The 19,805-nt window shown below is 62.3% G+C and overlaps 1 protein-coding gene across 2 annotated transcripts in view; it reads right to left on the bottom strand.

Annotated features, from left to right (window-relative positions):
* TOM1 (target of myb1 membrane trafficking protein) overlaps window positions 1-19,102 on the bottom strand; it is a 34,494-nt gene extending 15,392 nt beyond the window's left edge. For both annotated transcript variants that reach the window (XM_017342114.3, XM_017342115.3), the window contains exons 1-6: window positions 18,944-19,102; window positions 5,957-6,041; window positions 3,606-3,684; window positions 2,586-2,735; window positions 2,180-2,314; window positions 1,958-2,104 (exon numbers count right to left, since the gene is read on the bottom strand). In XM_017342114.3, coding sequence (XP_017197603.3) covers window positions 1,958-2,104; window positions 2,180-2,314; window positions 2,586-2,735; window positions 3,606-3,684; window positions 5,957-6,041; window positions 18,944-18,995 — 648 coding nt within the window. In that variant the 5' untranslated portion in view covers window positions 18,996-19,102. The remainder of the gene's footprint in view (window positions 1-1,957; window positions 2,105-2,179; window positions 2,315-2,585; window positions 2,736-3,605; window positions 3,685-5,956; window positions 6,042-18,943) is intronic.
* Between the last annotated feature and the right edge of the window lie 703 nt (window positions 19,103-19,805).

Here is a 19,805-nt window from a genome sequence, read left to right as displayed (position 1 = left end):
ACCTTGAGCCGGAAGCTCGGACTAAACACTTGCTCCAAGGAACGTTAGCGGGCTTTCAATGACCAAAGGGTTCCAAGGGCTCTGACTTCTGGCAGAGGGGAGGTTTTGTTTTGTTTTTTTCTTTCCATAACAAGCATTTCCCATGAACCTGCTGAAGAGCCCTCCTGCGTTTTGGGAAGTGCTGGCATGCTCTCAGCTGGATGGCCAAGGCGATTCCAGAGTGTGCGTGGCACAGGAACTGGAGCCACCTTATACGGCTCACCCAGTTAAGTGTGCAGCAGTTAGCGCTACACATGAGCAAGAGCGGTCAGCACGTCCGTGGACTGGCAGTGGAACCTTTGCCAGGTAGATGGCGTTATCCCAATACCTTACCCCACCAGCCCGGCGTTATCCCAATACCTTACCCCACCAGCCCGGCGTTATCCCAATACCTTACCCCACCAGCCCGGCTTTCAGAGACGGAGCGGTGGGAGTGTAGGGACAGGCGGAACACCCACGGCGGCACCCCAACAGCTTCTAAACCGGCAAAGCGCCGGATGCACTTGGCCTACTTAGTGAGTGAGTGGGAAACTACCGGTCACCAACACTGCCCGTCCAGCTCAGAGGGGACTGAATTAACACAGGTGCCTGGGAGTGACGTCACTGTGTGCCCCACCGTCCTGCCACGTCCCAGGGGACCCCAGGGAACTGTGAAATGAAACAAAGACTACTCGATTGACAAGAACCTAGGGCTAGGAGCAAACAGAGTCCTAATCCACACAGACGCTGGATCTGAGGCAAACTGGTTAAGATTGTGACCAGATTAGATGATGCAATTTTTCTTTATGCGCCTGCAATTCTTCTGTCCAGTTAGTAACATTTTCTAGTCATCTGTAACTCTGCGGGTGTGTGTGTGTGTGTGTGTGTGTGTGACTTTGTAACTACCACAAGTCTCTCTTCAAACACAGGCAGGCTGTGAAGAAGTCTAAGTTTCTGCACTCCATGGGAGTCGTAGCTGGTAAAGCTGCCACCTGCAGCGCTGGCATCCCACATGGGTGCTGGTTCGAGTCCCAGCTGCCCTACTTCAGATCCAGCTCTCTGCTATGGCCTGGAAAAGCCGTAGAAGATGGCCCAAGTCCTTGGGCCCCTGCACCCACGTGAGAGACCTGGAAGAAGCTCCTGGCTCCTGGCTTCATGTCGGCACAGCTCTGGCCGTTACGGCCATCGGTGGAGTGAACCAGCAGATGGAAGACCTCCCCCGCCCCACCTCTCTGTAACTCTGCCTTTCAAATAAATAAATCAATCTTAAAAAAAAAAAAAAGAAAGAAAGAAAGAAACTTCCCTCCTGTCTGTGTCCTTGTCGCCAGCACGTCCAGCACCTGAGCAGTAGGCCCACCTCAGAAGTGGGCACCCACAGCACAGCCTCCACCCACAGCCCAGCAGCCACACGGGTCACAGGAGGTGCAGCTTCGACACGCTCAGCTCAGGAGGAAGACACCGGGGCACAGCCCACCCGTGCCCGTGTGTGGCCCGCTCAGGGGTGGGTAACCTTTCGAAGCTCATTGCAGAGCCCTGGGAAAACCTGCCCCCTAAGCCTCAACCTTCCTGTTGGGGATCTGTGGGCAGCATCTCGGGGCAACGTGGCGTGTTGATTTCGTACGCAGGTGTTGGCTGATTCAGCCAGACCCCAGGTTAAGGGAAAGCCTCGCTGAGCACAGAAGCAGCCACACAGACGCAGTGGAACTGCTCTGGCTGCAGTGGGGCTACCCCCGGGCACAGCTGTGGTGCGGGACAGGGCCTGCCCGGAGTCGTGGGAGTTGAGCTTGAACCCCGGCTGTCTCTGGTGAGCTGCGTGCCCTGGGCAAGTGCACTGACCCCCCGAGCCCGGTCTCTGAGATGGGCTGCAGTGAGGATGGAGTAGACAGGTGCATGCTGCCGGGGGCCCTCGCTGGTACCTGCCTCAGCCCAGTGTGCTCACCTGCTCGGGGGTGGGCACTATGGGTGAGTCGCCGGGGAGTTCAGCCAGGGTGTGCAGAGTGGCCATGTGCTGGCTCGAGTCCCCTCGCTGACCGGCATCAGAGCTGGCAGAACTCTGTCCTGATGGCGACTCGGAGTTGAACACGGTCTAGAGGGTGAGAAGCAGCGTCAGCGAGGCCTCCGGGCAAGGTCAGGGTCAGAGCCCCGCGGGCTGGCTGCTCACCCTCTGCGGCGTGTGGATGGGCGACAGCATGTCCAGGTCGGTCATGGGAAACTCCAGGCCCTTCCTGCGCAGGTCCTCGTACACGGTGACAACACCTGTCAAATCGGGCGAGCTGCGGAACGCGTCAGCCCAGGACTGAGAGGGGACAAGGGGACACGGCCAGTAACCACTGCTCGCTTTCTCCCCTGCCAGCCTGCCTGCCCTGGCACCTGGCACGAGAACTTTCCTCCCGGACACGCTGGTCCCACCTTTGCCCAGCCCACTCCACAGCAAGGCCTCTCCCCACGCACATCGGCTAACGGCTGGGCTGCCCAAAGGTGAGAACGACAGCCTGGGGCAGACACGTGGCAGGGGCGCCTCCCTCCCTGGCTGCCTCCCCGCCCCGCCCCCTCGCGCTGGCACTCACTTGGATGAGGTTGAGCACCTTGTCGTGCACGATGGTGGGGGGGTTGTTCTTGGGCAGGATGGTGCGCACCAGCACGCCCTCCACGAAGTCCTGGCTGGCCACCAGCACGTGGAAGCGGTGCCCGCAGTTCTTGACGCAGGTTTCCAGGACCTGGAGGGTCGCAGGGTGCCACTGAGCGCCCCAGACCGTGGCGGGGCGGGGGGCCCAGGCCCTGCACTCTCCCAGCTCCTACCCCGTGCCACAGGAAGGCCGAGCGGAGGAGGTGGGACTTCCTATAACGAGGTCCTACAACGTGCAGAACTGGGGACAACGCTGGGACGTGGGGGCTTCCTTTCTGGGTGTGGCTGCGGAGGGGCGGGGTGGAGGGGGCTGCTGCCTGGAATGCACTGGTGTCAGCAGCATCCTGATGCCCCTCCCAGCTGAACACGGTCAAGACACGGTGGCTCTCCAGGAGGAAATCAAAGGGCACCTGAGCTGTCTGTCACCTGGCGACACTGAGGCCTGAGGACAAGCAGGCTAAAGTCCTTCTCCAATCTCTGCCCCCACTTCCCGGCAGGAGCTGCTGGGGCTGTTCCCTGCAGGCAGAGCCACGGGGACAGAGCGCTCCCCTCGCCCCGCCCCGCCAGGCCCATCCTGAAGCCAGGCTGCCGGGCACGCCCGGCTAGCTCGGCACCCTGGACTGCTTCGGGGCTGTGGGCAAGGCTGTTCTCAGCCACTGGCATTTGTTTCATGTTCACTTCCATGGTGTCCAGGAGCCGAGCAGCACCCAGGGTGGCCTGCCTGGCTTTGTGTCCCAGGAAGCCTGGTGTACCAGACTGTTACGTCATGGGCATGTGCCCCAGTGGCCTCAGTGCCCCCGCCGCAGAACTCTCCCGCCATCCGCGTGCACCTGCACTGCTCACAGGAGACAGCTTTGCCTGTGGACATTTCCTTCCCAGCCCCAGGTGGGCAGGAGACCCCCAGGCCTGAGGTCCTGGCTCAGGATGAACGGACAGATGGACAGACGGATGGGGCACTCACCGTGAGAGCCAGCATCACCTCGTGGAAGTTCTTATTGCCCACGATTCTCTTCTTCACTGCTCGGAAGGCATCCTTGGGGCTGGGAAGGACGGAAGGACGGATGGCTTGGGGCGGAGCCTCCCAGCCCAGCGCAGGGCTGCTAGCCTGAGCGCGGGAGGCCCTGCCGGGCTGCGCTGGCCCCGCTGGCCTGTCCTCCCGTGCTCTGTCCGCCCACCTGCCTGGCCTCCACTTGGCTTAAGCTCCCCCATGTTCAGGGCAGCACACTAGGTATGGGGACACGAACAGCACCAAGCACGCCACTTCCAGGGATCTCGTGTTCTGGGGAGACCCAGGGGCTGGGGGAGGAGGGGCTGGGGGAGACCTCTGCAGTGGCGGATCCCATGTGAGGTGATGGAACAGTGGGGGAGGGCAAGAGCAGGGGCGGAGGCCCTGGGGCGGGAGGAGCTTAGTGCCTTGGACTGCGTGGGGGGAGGGGAGGGAAGGTGGATTCATGTAAGGGCAGTGAGAGGCCACCTGCTCTCTGTCCCTTCCATAACTCCACCGCCACCTCTACCCCCACCCTGCACAGGTATGACCAGGGACGCTCGCCTGCCTAACGGCCTTTGCTCACACCCTCACCCTCACCACAAAGGCTTCTCACGCCCACGCCCACAGCCTGGGGCCCAGCTGAAACCCACCCTCCGCGGCGCTGCCCCAGGTTCCCAGCATCCCTGGGGTGTACGGCGGTGGGCACGGCCGTGTATGTGGAGCCTCCGGGCGGGCAGCCCCCTTGGACACCTCCCCTGTGGCGCCCGCCTGTGGCAGGAGCACGGGCTGCACGTCCCCGGGCAGATGAGTGGCCGAGGGGGCCGTCCTGCTTCTGCTGCCACCGGCTAAGTCAGGGGTGTCTGGAGGCCGGCCCGGCCCCAGGCAGGAGTGGATCCCGCAGCGGGGTCAGAGCCATGCGCCTGGTCAGGGCTGCCAGAGAGCCAGGGCAGGGCAGGGGATGCTGCTCCAGGCGGGCGGCAGCCGGGCCCAGAGCATGAGAGAAGTTTCTAGCCCAGTGCACTCTGGAGTAGCTTTCTGCTCTTGGCCTGACCGCCGGCCTGGGGGCGTCTTGGTGTTCTATGGGGATGCATTCCCACTTCTTGCAGAGGGCCCTGGAGGAAAGGGCCACACTCCCCGCGGAGCCAGGCCTGGCCCGGGGGCTGCTGCTGTGGGCCTGCCACGTGTCCGGCACTCCCTACTATGTGTCACCTCCTGCTGTGGCCTCCTTCCTGCTGCCACCTTCATTGTGGGGGCGCTGCCCTCTGCCCACCACGCCCATCCCCACCCTCAGCTGATGAGTGCAGACATGGGTGTGAGTGCCCCCAACCCCAGCTCCAGGGCCGGCCCCGAGAGCGGCTGAGGAAAGCGCTGGAAGGCGCCTACCAGCCTTGGCCCTCTTCTGCCTGTGCCCCCACCTGCCTGAGAGGGACGGGTGGGGCGGGGAAGTGGGTTATCCCAGTGAGGTATGGCGTGGGAACAGGTCCTTGCCGATCGTTGACCCTCACTTACCAGCAGCACTTGCTCTGGCAGTGCCGCCCCCCGCCCCCAGCTGTGCTGAGACGATGACCACCACACATCCCCTTTCAGCTCCCACCAGGGACCTGGGCTGCAGGTGGAAGGGCCTCACAGAGCTTCAGAGAGGCGAAGTGACTTGTCCACGGTCACAACAGGTCAGTGACACGGGGTCAGAGATCTGAAGCCACGCCCCCAGACCTCCCTCCGCGTTACAAGCCTTGACTCCCCGGCTCTGAGCTGGACAACGTCCTGACCCGCACCAGAGACGCCCGCACGACCGGCCTTTCCATCCTGCTTCACGTTCATGCCTCCTGCGGCCCCCTGGTTTCAAACCGTAGGGAGATGGAGTCCGTTCTTGCCCACAGACAGCAGGAGGGAGTCCCTGATGTGGTTCCTGCCCAGAGTGCAGAAGCACACCCGGCGCCACCTCCCAGGGCCAGAGTCTCTGCCTCTGCTTGTCTGAGGGAGCGGCTGCACACAGGCTGCTGCTTAGAGGGGCTGCACACGGTGGCGCCACCCAGGGGCACACTGCACACCTGCCATGACCTTGAACTTCACACCTCTGGACCCGAATCGTGGTTGCAGAATGTCTGAAATGCTCATTCCTGCCAGGTAGGGCTCGGGGACCTGGGGCCCAGAGGAACTCTGTAGCCCTTGCCGGCATCTAGGGCCACGGAGAGGTTGGCCTGTGGTCATGGTCAGAGCAGTGAGGGGTGGGGCAGGGGCTCTGTGGCAAGGGGCCCAGGGTGAGTCTACGCCAACCCCGTCTGGGCCCCACCCCGCCTTTACCCCGCCTTTGAGTGCCTTACCCTTCCTCGGTCTCGTTGATGATGTCACATATCTCCATGTTGAGGGCCCAGTCCTCGCTCTGCAGGGAGCCATCGGTAGCTTTCTCTGAGGACAAGAAACCACAGTCACAAAGGGCTGTCTGGGCCTGGGTGAGTCAACTCCACAGTGGAGTAGCGAGGCGTGGAGGGGGGAGGGGAGGGCAGGCAGTGGACACCCCTGTGTTCCTACGATGTGCCTCTCACACACACTCTCCCATTTGCTCCCTGATTCCTGATTCCCGAAGCAGCCATGGGAGGCTGGGGGTGACCCTGTCCTTCCAGAGCCAAGAAAGTGGAGGCTCATCCTCCCCGGAAGTGGGTGAGTGGGGACAGGACCCAGCCGACAACGTGGTGGCTGCTCCTCGCTGTGTGTCAGGTGATCCCTTTGACTTCAGTGTTTCTGAGTTGCACAGCAGAGGGTAAACCAACCTCTGCCCTGCCCTTCCCCCACTCGCCAGGGCACCTGCTGTACCAGCGTCCTCTGCTGTGTTCTAGGGACAGTCACTACCCAGAGGCAAAGGCTCCATCCCCAGCAGGCAACCCGCCCTTCCCCAGGCCATTTGAGTCGGTTTCCATCCACGGATTGGGGTTGAGGCCGAGCTTCTCCAGGGAATTGAATGCCCCCACCCCACCAAGAGACAGCAGCCCACAGTTTGCATAACACGGGGTGGCAATTCTTTCTTTGTAGATGCAAGTCACAGGAGACACGCAAACCATTCTCTATGGGGGGTGGAGTGGGGTGGGAGCCTTTATGCTGCCACGGGCCACGAGGACATCTGTAACACCACCCGCGGGCCACGCACAACGATCAACTTAAAAGTCAGCCTGCAACAGACATACCCTATTTCCAGTATTGCCTGTGGCTGCCTTGGCACGGCCACACCAAAGGATTCTGTGCGCCTTATACAGCCACAGGGCTGCTGCTGTGGGCCTACTACGTGTCCGGCACTCCCTACTATGTGTCACCTCCTGCTGTGGCCTCCGGGACACTCCCAGCCCTTCCTGCTGCCACCTTCAGTCATGGGGGCGCTGCCCTCTGCCCACCACGCCCATCCCCACCCTCAGCTGATGAGTGCAGACGTGGGCGTGAGTGCCCCCCAACCCCAGCTCCAGGACTCCAGCTGGCCCTGAGAGCGGCTGAGGAAAATGTCTCCCACCAGCTGCACAATACTCATGTCCCGGCGACTCTTTAGGGTCAGAGTTCCCAGCCAGGGGGTCACGGCTATGTCACAGCAGGTAAAGCAGCTCCCTGCAGCATCAGCATCCCGTCTGGACGTCAGTTCAAATCCTGGCTGCTCCACTTACAATCCAGCTCCCTGCTGATGTGCCTGGGAAAGCAGTGGAGGATGGCCCAAGTGCTTGGGCCCCTGCACCCACGTGGGAGACCCAGAAGAAGCTCCTGGCTCCTGGCTTCAGACTGGCCCAGCCATTTGGGGAGTGAACCAGTGGATGGAAGACCTCTCTCATCTCTCGCTCTCTCTTTCTCTGTCACTCTGCCTGTCAAATACATAAGCCGTGCGCGTGGCCATCTGCTGGGGAGCCGCTGGGGGACGAGCACTGGGCTGGCCGCCTTTCGTGAGCTCCGGTGTGAGAGGCGCCCAGGGCATCAGCCTGTGATGGGCCAGGGAGCAGACAGAAGCCGACGCCTTCACCAACGTTCTTTAAGAGAAGCACCATGCCTTTCCTGCACCCTCACTCACCACAGGCCTGCTCCAGGCACGGGATGCAGCGGTGGACAAGACCATGCCGCCCTAGGGTCCCCAGAGGATAAAGCAGGTCCTCAACCTGGGCTGCTGGAGGACAGAGGAGGGCAGTCTCCGTGTGCCTGGGCAGGCGAGCCCATCCTGAGGGAATATGGGGCCAGGCTGAGCCCGCATAGCCAGCTCTAAAACTGTGGCACCCGAGCCGCTGGCCACGAACTGGCCTGACCCCAGTTCTGCCCTCAGGTCCTGGAAGCCACAGGGATGCCAGGGTGGCTGAGGCAGACGGGCTGGTCAGTCTCCCTGGATTACGGCCTGGGGGACAAGAGGAACAAAGGCTCAAAGACAGGGGCCAGCATGTGGCCCTGCGGGTTAAGCCATTGTCTGAGACACCGCATCCCATAGGAGTGCTGGTTGAGTCCGCTGCCCCGCTTCCGATGCAGCTTCCTGTTAACGCACCTGGGAAGGCAGCAGAAGACGGCCCAAGTGGGGCCCTGCCTCCCACGTGGGAGATCCGGATGGAGCTCCTGGCTCCTGGCCTCTGCCTGGCCCAGTCCCGGCCTTTGCATACATTTGGGGAGTGAACCAGCAGACAGAGGATCTCTTTCTCTCTCTCTGTAACTCTGCCTTTCAGGTGAATCATTTTAAAAAGTGAAGGGTTCGGCCAGCGCCGCGGCTCACTTGGCTAATCCTCTGCCTGTGGCGCCGGCACCCCAGGTTCTAGTCCCGGTCGGGGCGCCGGATTCTGTCCCGGTTGCTCCTCTTCCAGGCCAGCTCTCTGCTGTGGCCCGGGAGTGCAGTGGAGGATGGCCCAAGTGCTTGGGCCCTGCACCCCATGGGAGACCAGGAGAAGCACCTGGCTCCTGGCTTCGGATCAGTGCAGCGTGCCGGCCGTAGCGGCCATTTCGGGGGTGAACCAACGGAGGGAAGACCTTTCTCTCTGTCTCTCTCTCTCTCTCTAACTCTGCCTGTCAAAAATAAATAAATTAAAAAAAAAAAAAAAGGAAGCGTTCAAAGACACACTCTCCTTCCCCTCAATGATGTTTACTGAGTGTGGCTTCTCTGTGTCTTGAGCAGCCACAGGCTGAGTCACCTGGACGGACGGGGTGAACCAGGGCCAGCTGGGCGAGCAGTCCTCTGAGAGGAGGTGGGGGTGGGGCTGAGCACACAGACGTGCAGAACCTGCTCCTGCTTCAGAGGCCACAGCCAGCCAACCCTGTCACACGGACAGAAGGGCGTGGACACCCCGACTCAGCCTACAGTAAATGCCGCCTTGTGAAATGCAAAGCCAGTGCCTGAAGCTCTCCCATTGTAGCCATGGCTTCTCTCTCTGATTTATCTATTTGAAAGGCAGAGTGAAAGAGAGAGAGAGAGAGAGAGAGAGAGAGAGAGAGGGAGGGAGAGAGAGGTATTTGGGAAACAGATACCTTTCATCTGCTGCTTCACTCCCCAAATGGCTGCAAAGGCTGGGGCTGGGCCAGGCAGGAGCCAGGAGCTTCTTCTGGGTCTCCCACGTGAGTGCAGGGGCCCAAGGACTCTGGCCATCTTCCACTACTTTCTCAGGTGCACCAGCAGGAAGCTGGATCGGAAGTGGAGCAGCTGGGATTCGAACTCATGCTCATATGGGATGCTGGTGTTGCAGGTGGCAGCTTAACTCAATATACCAGAATGCCGGCCCCACGAGAGCCATTCTTGATGTCCCCTCTGCCACTGCCGCAGCCCCCAGCAGCCTCTGCCCACCACTGCCTTGTCCTCCACGCTGCCTCTGACTTCACTGCCCCCGAGCCCTGCGCTGGCCCTGACAGGATGCTCTGGAACGCGAAAGGGACCAGGTCCCTCCCATGCCCCCAACCTGAGACTCCCTCATCCTCCGCCTGGCCTACGTGCCCCCCCCCCCCCCCCCGCCACCATTCAGCTCCCAAGCAACGCTGGCTGTTCTAGAAGGGAGGAGATTCACAGCATTGCCTCACCCAACCAATGAAGAAAGGAGGCAGAGCTTGAGAAGGCCACACGGCGGCGAGGCTGGGAAGGCAGCTGATGCCTGCTCGCGCTGCGCGGACCCAGAGGTGTCCCTTCCGGACACCTGGGGCTGCTGTGTCCCCCACAGATCCCCTGATGCCCCCTGGTACTCCCCAATATGAGGGTTACCCCTCTTCCCTTGGGAGACAGTGTCAAGAGTTGAAAAGGGGGGCTGGCGCTGTGGCTTAGCAGGTAAAGCCGCAGTCTGCAGTGCCAGCATCCCATATGGGCGCCGGTTCGAGTCCTGGCTGCTCCACTTCCGATCCAGCAGCTCTCTGCTGTGGCCTGGGAAAGCAGTAGAAGATGGCCCAAGTCCTTGGGGCCCTGCACCCACGCGGGAGACCATGGCGACTGGGGCCTAGAGAGGAGTGCTCACCAAGGACTGTCACCCCTCACCATGCTCCTGCCAGTCAGGCCCTGGTCCCAGCCTGCCTCTTCTCGGGCCTGGCTTTGGACCCCATGCCAGACAGCCGCCCTCATGGTCCGGGGGCAGCCCTGCTCCCACTGCAGCTCTGCAGGTGGCCATTTCTGTGGGTGCTCGGGGCAGCCATGGGCAGTTCCACGGGTGCAGGCCACACAGACCCCCCGCTGCCATGCTGGCTTCTCCCTCCTCCCCACACATCCCCATGTCAGCACGGTTCTCAGCGACCCTGGGATAAACCAAGAACTGCTCTGTTCTGTAAAAACATTACCCAGGAGCCCCACTGCCCAAGGGTACAGAACCCGAGCTTTTCCATTTTTTGAAGATTTATTTTTATTTATTTGAAAGGCAGAGTGACAGAGGGGAGAGACAGAGAGATAGACAGAGACAGAGAGAGTCTTCCATCTGCTGGTTCACTCCTCAAATGGCTGCAACAGCCAGGGCCGAGCCAGGCCAAAGCCAGGAGCCAGGAGCTTCATCCAGGTCTCCCACATGGCTGCAGCGGTCCAAGCACTTGGGCCATCTTCTGCTGCTTTCCCAGGCACATTGGCGGGGAGCGGGTCAGAAGTGGAGCAGCCGGGACTTGAACCAGTGCCCGTATGGGATGCCGGCGCTGCAGGTGGCAGCCTAACCCTCACAGCGCTAGCCCCAGGGGCCTCGTTCTTCATGGCTCTGGGCTCAGCCTGGAAAGCCAGCCTTCATTCAGCCAGGTCCCGGTTCACACACGTGCTGCCCGACACTCCGTGTGCACCGGGCCTGAAACACTTCTCACTCTCAGGGCCCCCTCAACACAGCCCAGGGGACAGAGGTGGGAAAAGTCGAGGGGCACAGAGAAGTCGGTCACTTGCCCGGGGCCACAGTTTGCAGGCTGCAGAGTAGAGGTCAGATTCTCGACCATCACAGCATGATGAGCCTCTCCAACAGGCTCGACCCAGCCCGCAGGAGCTGCCCTGGACAGTGGGAGGCCCCGGCTGCCACTAGAGGTGAAAGAACCGAGACAAAAGAGACCGGGCTGAGGCAGTCCTGGCCCAGCTGGCTGGGTTGAGCTCAGGACCTGCGTGGTCCCTCCCCTTGGCTAGCGTCACCCCGCACCATGACAACACAGCTGGCACGCACAGCACAGGGTTGGCCCGCGTGCAAAGCGGGGTGCGCCTCCTGTGGCGTCACTACCCCCCCACCCAGAGGTCAGTGACTCACCCCAGGCCTGGGATGCAAAGCCAGCCTGGGCGCCCCTAAACCTGGGCGCTCCACTCTGCTCTGCACCCCCTCCCCCCAAGGGTGACTCCACCTGCCTAGGGCGGGGAAGAGCGGAGGGAGTCATCAGAGTTTCGTGGGACAACAGCTGAGCCTCCAGACTGCGGGGGCGGCGGGGGGGGGGAGGTCTTCCATCTGCTGGTTCACGCCCCTCCGTGGCTGCAATGGATGGGGCTGGGCCAGGCCAAAGCCGTGAGCCAGGAACTCTATCTGGGTGTCCCGTGTGGGTGCCATCTTCCACTGTGTTTCCAGGCGCATTAGCAGGAGCTAGTTGAGAAGTGGCGCAGCCAGGACTTGGACTGGCGCCCATGTGGGGTGCTGGTGTTGCAGGTGGCGGCTTTACCCGCTGCACCACAGCACCCTGGCCCCAGACTTCTAGTGACTACAGCGCACGTGGCAGCAGCTCCAGCCACTGCTGGTGGGGTTTTGTTTTCTGCAGCCAAAGGCAGCCCCGATGACCTCTCCACTGTGTGCCCAGAGCACCAGCTGCCCCGGCTTCCCCGAGGGGCTGCTGGGCTCAGGATGACAAAGGCCAGACCCAACAGCTGTCCAGCTGTCCTCCTCCCACCTGAATGCCTGCCCCCAGGCCTCGCTCCAAGGTCAGGTGTGCTCCTGGAGCCTGTCCTCGGTCCCACGGCTGCTCCTTCTGCTCAGGGCCCCAGAGCACTCTGTGTGGACCACAGTATAAGCTCTGCGCATAACTCTCCCGATTCCTTTGTTTCCACGCCTCTCTCTCTCTCCCATCAGGCTGTGAGCTCCTCACGGGTAGAAGTTATGGCCCAGGAGCTACCCAGTTCTCTCCAGCAGAGCGGAGCTGGCCCGTGATAAACCTGTACTACCTGTTTGTGGAATGACTGAATGGGGGACGAGGCCACCGTCACCAGCACAGTCAAGCTTTGTAACACTTGGGTTTCCGTGACCCACTGTCACCCCTGCCACTCGCGATCCGGTCGGAGCTGCCACACGGACAGCTTTCTTTCTCCCAGCGGACAGTCCCGGGACATTTTTACAGAGCGCCGTGTCCCTCCGGGATCTGCCTCCCTGTCCCCGCCCAGCGACCTCAGCACCTTCGACCTGTCCACGAGGGCCTCGGCTGCTCGGACCTCCCCTGGGGCCACAGGCCAGCTGAGCCACCTGGAGATGCAGCGTGGGACGCCCCTCACTGTGCATAGCTGCCCTCACGCACGCTGCGTCTCTCTGGATACACGGGAGTTTGCACAGGCTTCTGCTCTGTTCCGCTGCAGGGAGCCCCCTCCGACAGCTTGCCACTAGGAGAGGCCCTCGCCACTGGCTCCTCCAGTCCCCACCAGGCCCTGGGAGTTGCTCCTGGCCCCGGAGACCCAGGAGGAGGTGTGCAGGGCAGCTCCTGCTCACAGGGACACGGGCAGAGCATCAGGACGAAGCTGATATCCATGGGGGCGGGAGGCAGGACTATGGAAAAAGCCACCCCCCACAAGCTCACTCTGGACAGACAGTGAAGATCCCTTCAATTCTGATGGGCAGCGGGGGGTGAGTTAGGAGTGTGGGATACGAACACTCGGCTATGCACCCAGCTCGAGGCCTGCCCCTGCCCCAAGTACCCCGCAGCTGTGTGACGCTGGGCAAGCTCCTTGGCCTCTCTGTGCTCCAGTTCCTCCTCTACAGAATGGGGACCATTGCGCTCTCGCGGGCCAGGGCTGTGTGAGGAGACAAGAGCGCGTGTCTTCAAGCACGTGGTAGCCACCCGGGACAGAACTAACGTCATCCTCCACAAAAATATCAACCATGAAAGGCCTGCTCAGAAATTCCAGTGGTTAAGATGTCAGCTAAGATAGGCACGACCACATGGCAGGGCCTGGGTTCCGGTCCCGGCTTCCCTCCTCGGACTAGCTCCTTGCCAGCTGCACCCGGGGAGGCGCCTGCCGCCTACGCGAGAGACCTGGGTAGGGCTCCCAGCCTCCTGGCTTCTGCTTCAGCCCAGCCCTGCCCTGGCCAGTCTGAGTACGGGAGAGGGAACCAGCAGACAGGAACTCTCTCTCAACCTGTCAGTTTCTGTCTCTTTCTTTGAGTCTCAAAATAAATAGCTAGAAACTTGGAACAATCGTTAGGCTCTACACCGGAAGCGGCAGCCAGCGGCTTGTCTTGACGCCTGTTTGCCGAGTGCACAACTCTTCCCAGCCCTGGCATGGGAAGTGCCAGCAGCTTCCCAAGCAGCGGAGCCGCCCTTCCTTAAAGCCCTGGCTGCTCTCCCCTGTCATTTTTAACCACAGGCCACAAGCGCAGCCCTAAAATACCTTAGGGAGGGCATTACTTCTGCAACCCACGACTTGAAAGTGATGGAGGAAACTCTGGCCCCTCGCTGAAGACCCCGTGAGTGGGGTGCGGGAGGGCTGCCCCGCCCCGCCCCGCCCCGCCCAGTGAGAGGCAGCAGGGCTCTGAAGTCAGAGGTGTAGATGGCATTTTTCAAATAATTTGTATTTATGTGAAAGGCAGAGAGAGAGAGAGAGAGAGAGCGAGCGAGCGAGCGAGCGAGAGCTCTTCCATCTACCAGTTCACCCCGCAAATGCTCCAACAGCTGGGGCTGGGCTGGCCCAAAGCCAGAAGCCTGGAAAACACCCGGGTCTCCCAGCCGCCTCCCAGGGTGCATTAGCAGAAAGCTGGAGTCGGGGGAGCCGGGATTGGAAGCCAGGCGCTCTGATAGGGGACGCAGGTGTCCCAAGCAGCAACTTAGCCACTGTGCCAAATGCCTGCCCCTACCACGATGTCCTCCCACTTGTGAGTATGAAAGATATTACTGACAAGCTAGCAGCGGCGAGGGAGAGGGACTTCTCTCAGTCAGAGTTCCCCAGAGAAACAGGACCAAAAGAAAAGAGCGAGAGCGAGAGCGAGCGAGCATGCGATGGAGGTTTATTTTAAGGATTGGCTCAGGAGACTGTAGAGGCCTGGCAAGTACAAAGCCCATAGGGCAGGCTGGCTACGGCTCCAGCCGTTCAAGGACAGCGACTTCTTGGGAGGCTGGTCTTTTTCTAGTCAGGTCTTCAACTGCTTGGGTGAGGCCCACCCACACTGCTTTGCTGGAGTCGACTGATTTAAATCAGAGACATTCAGCACGCTGCTTGACCAAATACTTGGGGACTGCGGCCCAGTCCAGCGGCCACTCAGCTAACCGCCGCAGGGTTTACCCTGCACTCGCACAAACAAGCCCGAATCAAACTGCGAGCGCCTCTGTCTAAATTCTCCGTGACTCTAGGCCACGCAGTCTGGCTGCTTCCTCCCTCCGCTGGCCCTTCCCTTCCTCTCTCCATGGGAGCAGAGCCCAGGCCCCTCCTCAGGGCTTTCACCCCGACCCCAGAGGGGGGGTACCCAGCAAGGAGGGATGCAGCCGGCACCTGAACCCGCGCCCAGGCTAAGTTCCAAGCTGCTTGCATCCAAGAGATCCAAATGGGCCACCAGGAGCTGCTAGGGGACTGACTCACAGGCAGAGTTCCGTCTGTATCTTCACGCGCAGCCGGAGCAAAGCCCGAAGCAGCCCACGGAAGCCGTGATTCCTCAGCTCGCGTTATACACGGTGGGCCAGCTTACAGCAGGTGAGCCGGCTGGATACAAACACCACGGGACAGCGGCGAAGGTGGCAGGAGGGGGGCGGGGCGGGCGCCCACACCACGGAGGCCTTCCGAGAGCACCCGCCCCATCGGACCTCCCTGGCAAGGACAGAAAGAGTTAACTTGTCCTGACTCCTGCCCCAAGCCAGTGAGAAGACAACAGAGGGGTTTTGTATTTTTTTTTTTTCCTAAAACCAAGAGACTGGAATTCCGGGACTTGACTCTTATTTCTTTGAGCTCATTGAAGGAACAAAACCTATTCAGGATCCTGATCCAAAGGCCCTAATCCCCAAGTGACACCGGGCTCCCCCCGGCCTGAAACCTGACCTGTGACTGCTCCCTCGCCAGGGACACAGACTCACACAGAGGCTGCCCGGCACTCAGTGCCCTGGCCTGGCACCTTAGCTCGGCCGCTACCCGCTCATGCAGTGGCCCCGAGAGGACACCTTCCCCCCCATGGCGGGCCCTGGGCCAGGCGCCCACACCGCAGCAGCCCCGCAACCCACCAGAGGGGGCGCTGCTATTAGCCTCTGTCAGGTGAGGCGCCTGGAGACCAGAGGTTGAGCTGCCTGCTCCTGGGGCCCAAGTGGGTGAGGACCCCGTGGTCCTCCTCGCGCTGGCCCCGGGCCTTCCTGCTGGGCACACGGCCGACGCGAAGCCCTCTGTCCACACAACCCCCTCACCCTCGAGATGGACACCTGGGCACCCATCTGGCTCCTGCACTCGCTCCCCAGGGCCCTGGGCCCCTCTCTGAGGCACACGGCCTCCGCCCCGCCTCCGCCCCGCTCTGACCCCGCAGCGCCCACCCGACGAGCCCACGTGCCCGATTCAGCCTGTTTCTGGAGGTCTGCGGCCTGGGGATGGTCTTCACGCTGTCAGAGGCTTGGGACAAAAGTCAAATGTGGAAATCACGCGAAATTCAAATCTCAGGGCCCGCCTAAGTGCAGCTCTGGGGGCGCAGAGCCACACCCATCCGCCCGGCTCTGCGCTACCAGGGCAGAGCTGGGTGCGAGGAGTCTGATCCGGGCCAGTGCGGGGGTCCCCTTCATGGCCTCCCCCTCCGGCCGCTGCCTTCCCACTGCTGTCAGGGAGCTCACTACTCAGGCGGCGTCTTCCTCAGCCGCCCCGGCTCTTCCTCCCGCCACATCTGCGCTCCCGGAGCCTGGTGCAGTCACCTCTCTCCTCCCTGCTGTCGGATCCCTCCCGGCCATCGCGGCCTTCTTCCCCACCCAGGGGGACTGGGGCGCCCCCTGTCTTGGATAGGAGATGGGGGGAGAGGCAGTGTGACCCAGGAGCAGCCTGGTGACCCTGCCACGACCATGCGTGAGGGTCCACGTCAGCTTCCAGCCCATGGCTCCCACGCCGGCCCCCCAGGGCCCGAGGTGGTCTCCCAGGAGTCCTTTCTGTGGCTCCCCTGGCTGGGCCCCCGTGATCCGAGGACGGCTGTCCCTGCCTCTCCTCCCCGCCTCTTCCATCTCAGCGTTCAGTCAAGAGGTGCTGAGCTCTTGTCCGGGCACAGCCAGCCACCATCCCCACCCTCCATCTGCCGGGCAGCCCACACGGGCTGTCCCTGTGGTCTGCAGCTCACGTTCACCCATCCGCTGGGGCTCGGACTCAAAGCGCCAGACATGGCTGACTTCTGACATCTGTCCGTTAAACACAGCCCTGGAGAAGACCCGGCGAAGGTCTGAACTCCTGCAGAGCAGGGCTGTGGCCACAGCAGGGGCACAGAGGGCGTGGCCCCCAGCCGTGATCTTGGAGGGGTGGGGGGCTGCCCACCCCACAGGAGCACTGGGCACCCGGGGCAGCGTGCTGAGGGCGCCAAGGGAAGACCCTGAACAGTGGAGAGACCCCGGGTGCCCAGTGCTCTCTGCCTCAGGCTGACTTCCGGGGCAACGGGGAAAACAGTAAAACCTGCGGACAACACCCCGGGTGTCAGCACAGCGTCGGGGGCCCGGCCCTGGCTCAGAAACGCCAGCTTCCTCCCCCGCCAGGCCCCACGCTAGGGACTGAGCGTCCATACCCACGGCGCAGCTCCCGCTCTCTGGAAGTGCCGTTCGGTGGGCACGGGGAGACACACAGGCACGGCAGTGGCTCAGGGTGCTGATGGTGGAAACAAAAGTGACGAGGCTGATGACAGCAAGAGCGAACGTTTACTGCCAACAGCACTGTGCCAGGCACTCTGTGGGGACCAGCCTACAACATTCTCCAGGGGAGGAAGCCAGTGGCCCAGGGAGCTGGGCGCTTGGGAGAGCAAGAAAGCAACGGCGGGTCTGACAGGATCCGGGAGGGCTTCAGGGAGGAGGTGTCGATGCCCTGCACTTTGCAGGATGAGCCTGGCTTCCAGAAACACAAGTAGATCCTACCAGGTCATCCATCCTCACAGCTGATGAGCAGCACCCCGTCTCTTTCTAAAAGAGGCACATAGAACACAGAGGGCGTGACCTCGGTGGTGTGTGTCCATTTCACTGGGCTGGAGAGCCTCTGCAGTTTTGGGTGAAATTCTAGCGGCTCGTGGGGGGTCTCAGCTCTGCTATCATGGGGGGGGGGGCTACTCTCATGGGAAGGGAGGGAGCTGAGCTGGGCTAGAACTGAGTTTTCCAAGATGTGGCCTCCCGAATGCAGACCCTGGGGACCCTGGGGTGGGTTCCACCCGTGCCCTCCCAGGTCAGACACTCCCCGGTAGGGGCCCAGGAGTGAGACCGGAGCTGCTTGAGCTTTTCAGCTCCAAAACAATGACTCACGGTGGGGTGGGGCGTGCGTACTGGCCCTCTGAGCTGCGGGAAGCCAGGCGCTGGGCCTCTGAGACCACGCCCCCCACCCAGGCCCGTGTGCACCCCACACTGCCAGAACCCTTGCTTTGGAGAGAAACAAACAAATAAACAAAACCAAACCACTAGAGAGCCACAAAGGGCTGCGATGGCCATTCCAGCCTGGGCGGAGGAGACAGGAGCCGGCTTCCAAGACAGTGAGCACGGAAAACAATGTCTTATCTAAAAGATCCAATTTCCCCACTCCGGCCTGAAGGCTGAAAGCCATCAAAAGGACCAGCAGAGCCTCTCACAGCGCTTGGAGGCTTCCTCGGACAAGCCCCGGGGTCGGCCCCTGCCGGCTGCCCGGCGCCCCCCACCTGGCGGGGCTTGCTGTCATACAGCGCAGGCCTTGCGCCAGGCCGTGTTCTGGGTGCTGGTTCGCGAATCTCAACTTGGAGCCCACGGACACAGGCCTCAGTGCCCTCGTTACCGGCGAGGCGACCTCGGGCCGGCCGCTGCGTCACAGCGCGATAGATAAGGCTCCGGTCACCAGGGCTGTAAAGCAGCGGGAGTCCGGGCTCGGCGGCCCCAAAGCCCTGGCCGCGACGCGTGGCTTCCGAGGTCGCTTCGGCTCTCGGGTCCAGCTGGTGCTGGCCGGTGAGAGGAGCCGCGGCACACACCGCTGAGAGCTGGGTCTACGACCCCGGCCTGCAAGCGCTCGGGGCCCCGGGGGGAGTGGGGCGCCCGGTACCGCCTCCCGCAGGTCGCCCCCAGACGCCAAAGCCCGGGTCTACGCGGTCCTGGGAGCAGGGACGTCTAGCCCTTCTCAGGTGTCCGGGTCCAGAAGCCTGGCGGCGGGGACCCTGGCCGAGGAAGACGCGGTGGGAAACGCGGGGAAGATCGACGGCGACCCAACCACTGCACCACCACGCAGTCCCTTTAACCCCGAAAACTTTCTCCCTCGACCCGGGACCCCGGCAGCCGCACATTGGCTGAACCTCCGCCAGGACCCGCCCTCCCTAGTCATCTATTGGCTGCCGTAAGCATCCATCACAAGCCGAGGACTCCTAAAGGCCCACGTTCCCGTCAATCAGAGGTGGGCGGGAGAGTAGGCGGGGCCGGCTCGGGGGAGCGACACGCCAGCCTCCGGGAGTCGGTGACTGGAGACCTGAAGGCTCCCGGGGGACCGAGGCCGGGTGCGGCGCGCTGGGGCGGGGCCGTGCGGGGCTCCATGAGCTCACCGATGCGCTGTCCCACCGGAGAGCTGAACGGGTTCCCCAGGAGAAAGTCCATCGCCGCGGCAGCCGCTGCTACCAACCCGCGGAATCAGCTGACAGCAACCGCCAGCGCCGCCAATCTGTCACGTGACGCGCCGGACCGCCCGCGGGGCGGGGCCGTGGGGGCGGGGCCAAGGGAGCCGGCGCTCGGCTTCAGGCCCCGCCCCGACTCGCGAGAGGCCGACGCCCCGCGGCGGAGGGCGCTGACCTCGTGGCCTCTGACTCCGATCCGCCTGGCGCCTCGCTCTCCGGCGGGCCGGGGGCGGGGCTTGGAAGCCCGGGCCTTTAGGCCACGCCCCCGGCTGTCAATTAAGGTTTGGGGGCGTGGCCGGCAGGTCTGCACGTCGGGGACAGGACCTGGGTGTGGTTACATAGGTCAGGCGCTCAGTGTCGCTCCTGGCGTCTTAGCCCGTGGACCCTGGGACCTTGCGGCGACCGCACACGCACCCTGCGTGCCTGTTGCCTCCCTGCCCTGACTTCCCGTTTGATGTCGAGGCGTCCCTGCTCTTGTAGCCCCAATCCGCGGACCTCCAGGAGGAGTCCAGGGGCAGGGGTGTGTGTCCCCTGGAGACTGAGAGTCCAGGGCGTCGGCTGGCTACCGCCCAGCACGGCTGCGAGCTCACAGATGCAGTCGCGGGCAGGGCGCGTGGTACCCAGCTCTGCCGTTCATCTGTGAGATCCAAACAGCCAGCTGCATTTCCTCTGGGTCCTGGAATTAGATCAAGGACTTGGCACTTTTTTTTTTTTTTTTTTAGGTCACAGGCTCCTCTGGGAATTTGATGAAAGCCACAAGACTTTCTGAAGAAAAAAAGGCAGTGGGTTCAGT

The sequence above is a fragment of the Oryctolagus cuniculus genome, chromosome 11 (genome assembly GCF_964237555.1).
Source record: "Oryctolagus cuniculus chromosome 11, mOryCun1.1, whole genome shotgun sequence".
In the NCBI taxonomy this organism is placed as follows: domain Eukaryota; kingdom Metazoa; phylum Chordata; class Mammalia; order Lagomorpha; family Leporidae; genus Oryctolagus; species Oryctolagus cuniculus.
Note: the sequence above shows the minus strand (reverse complement) of the source record. Positions and strands in the feature narration are given on the sequence as shown.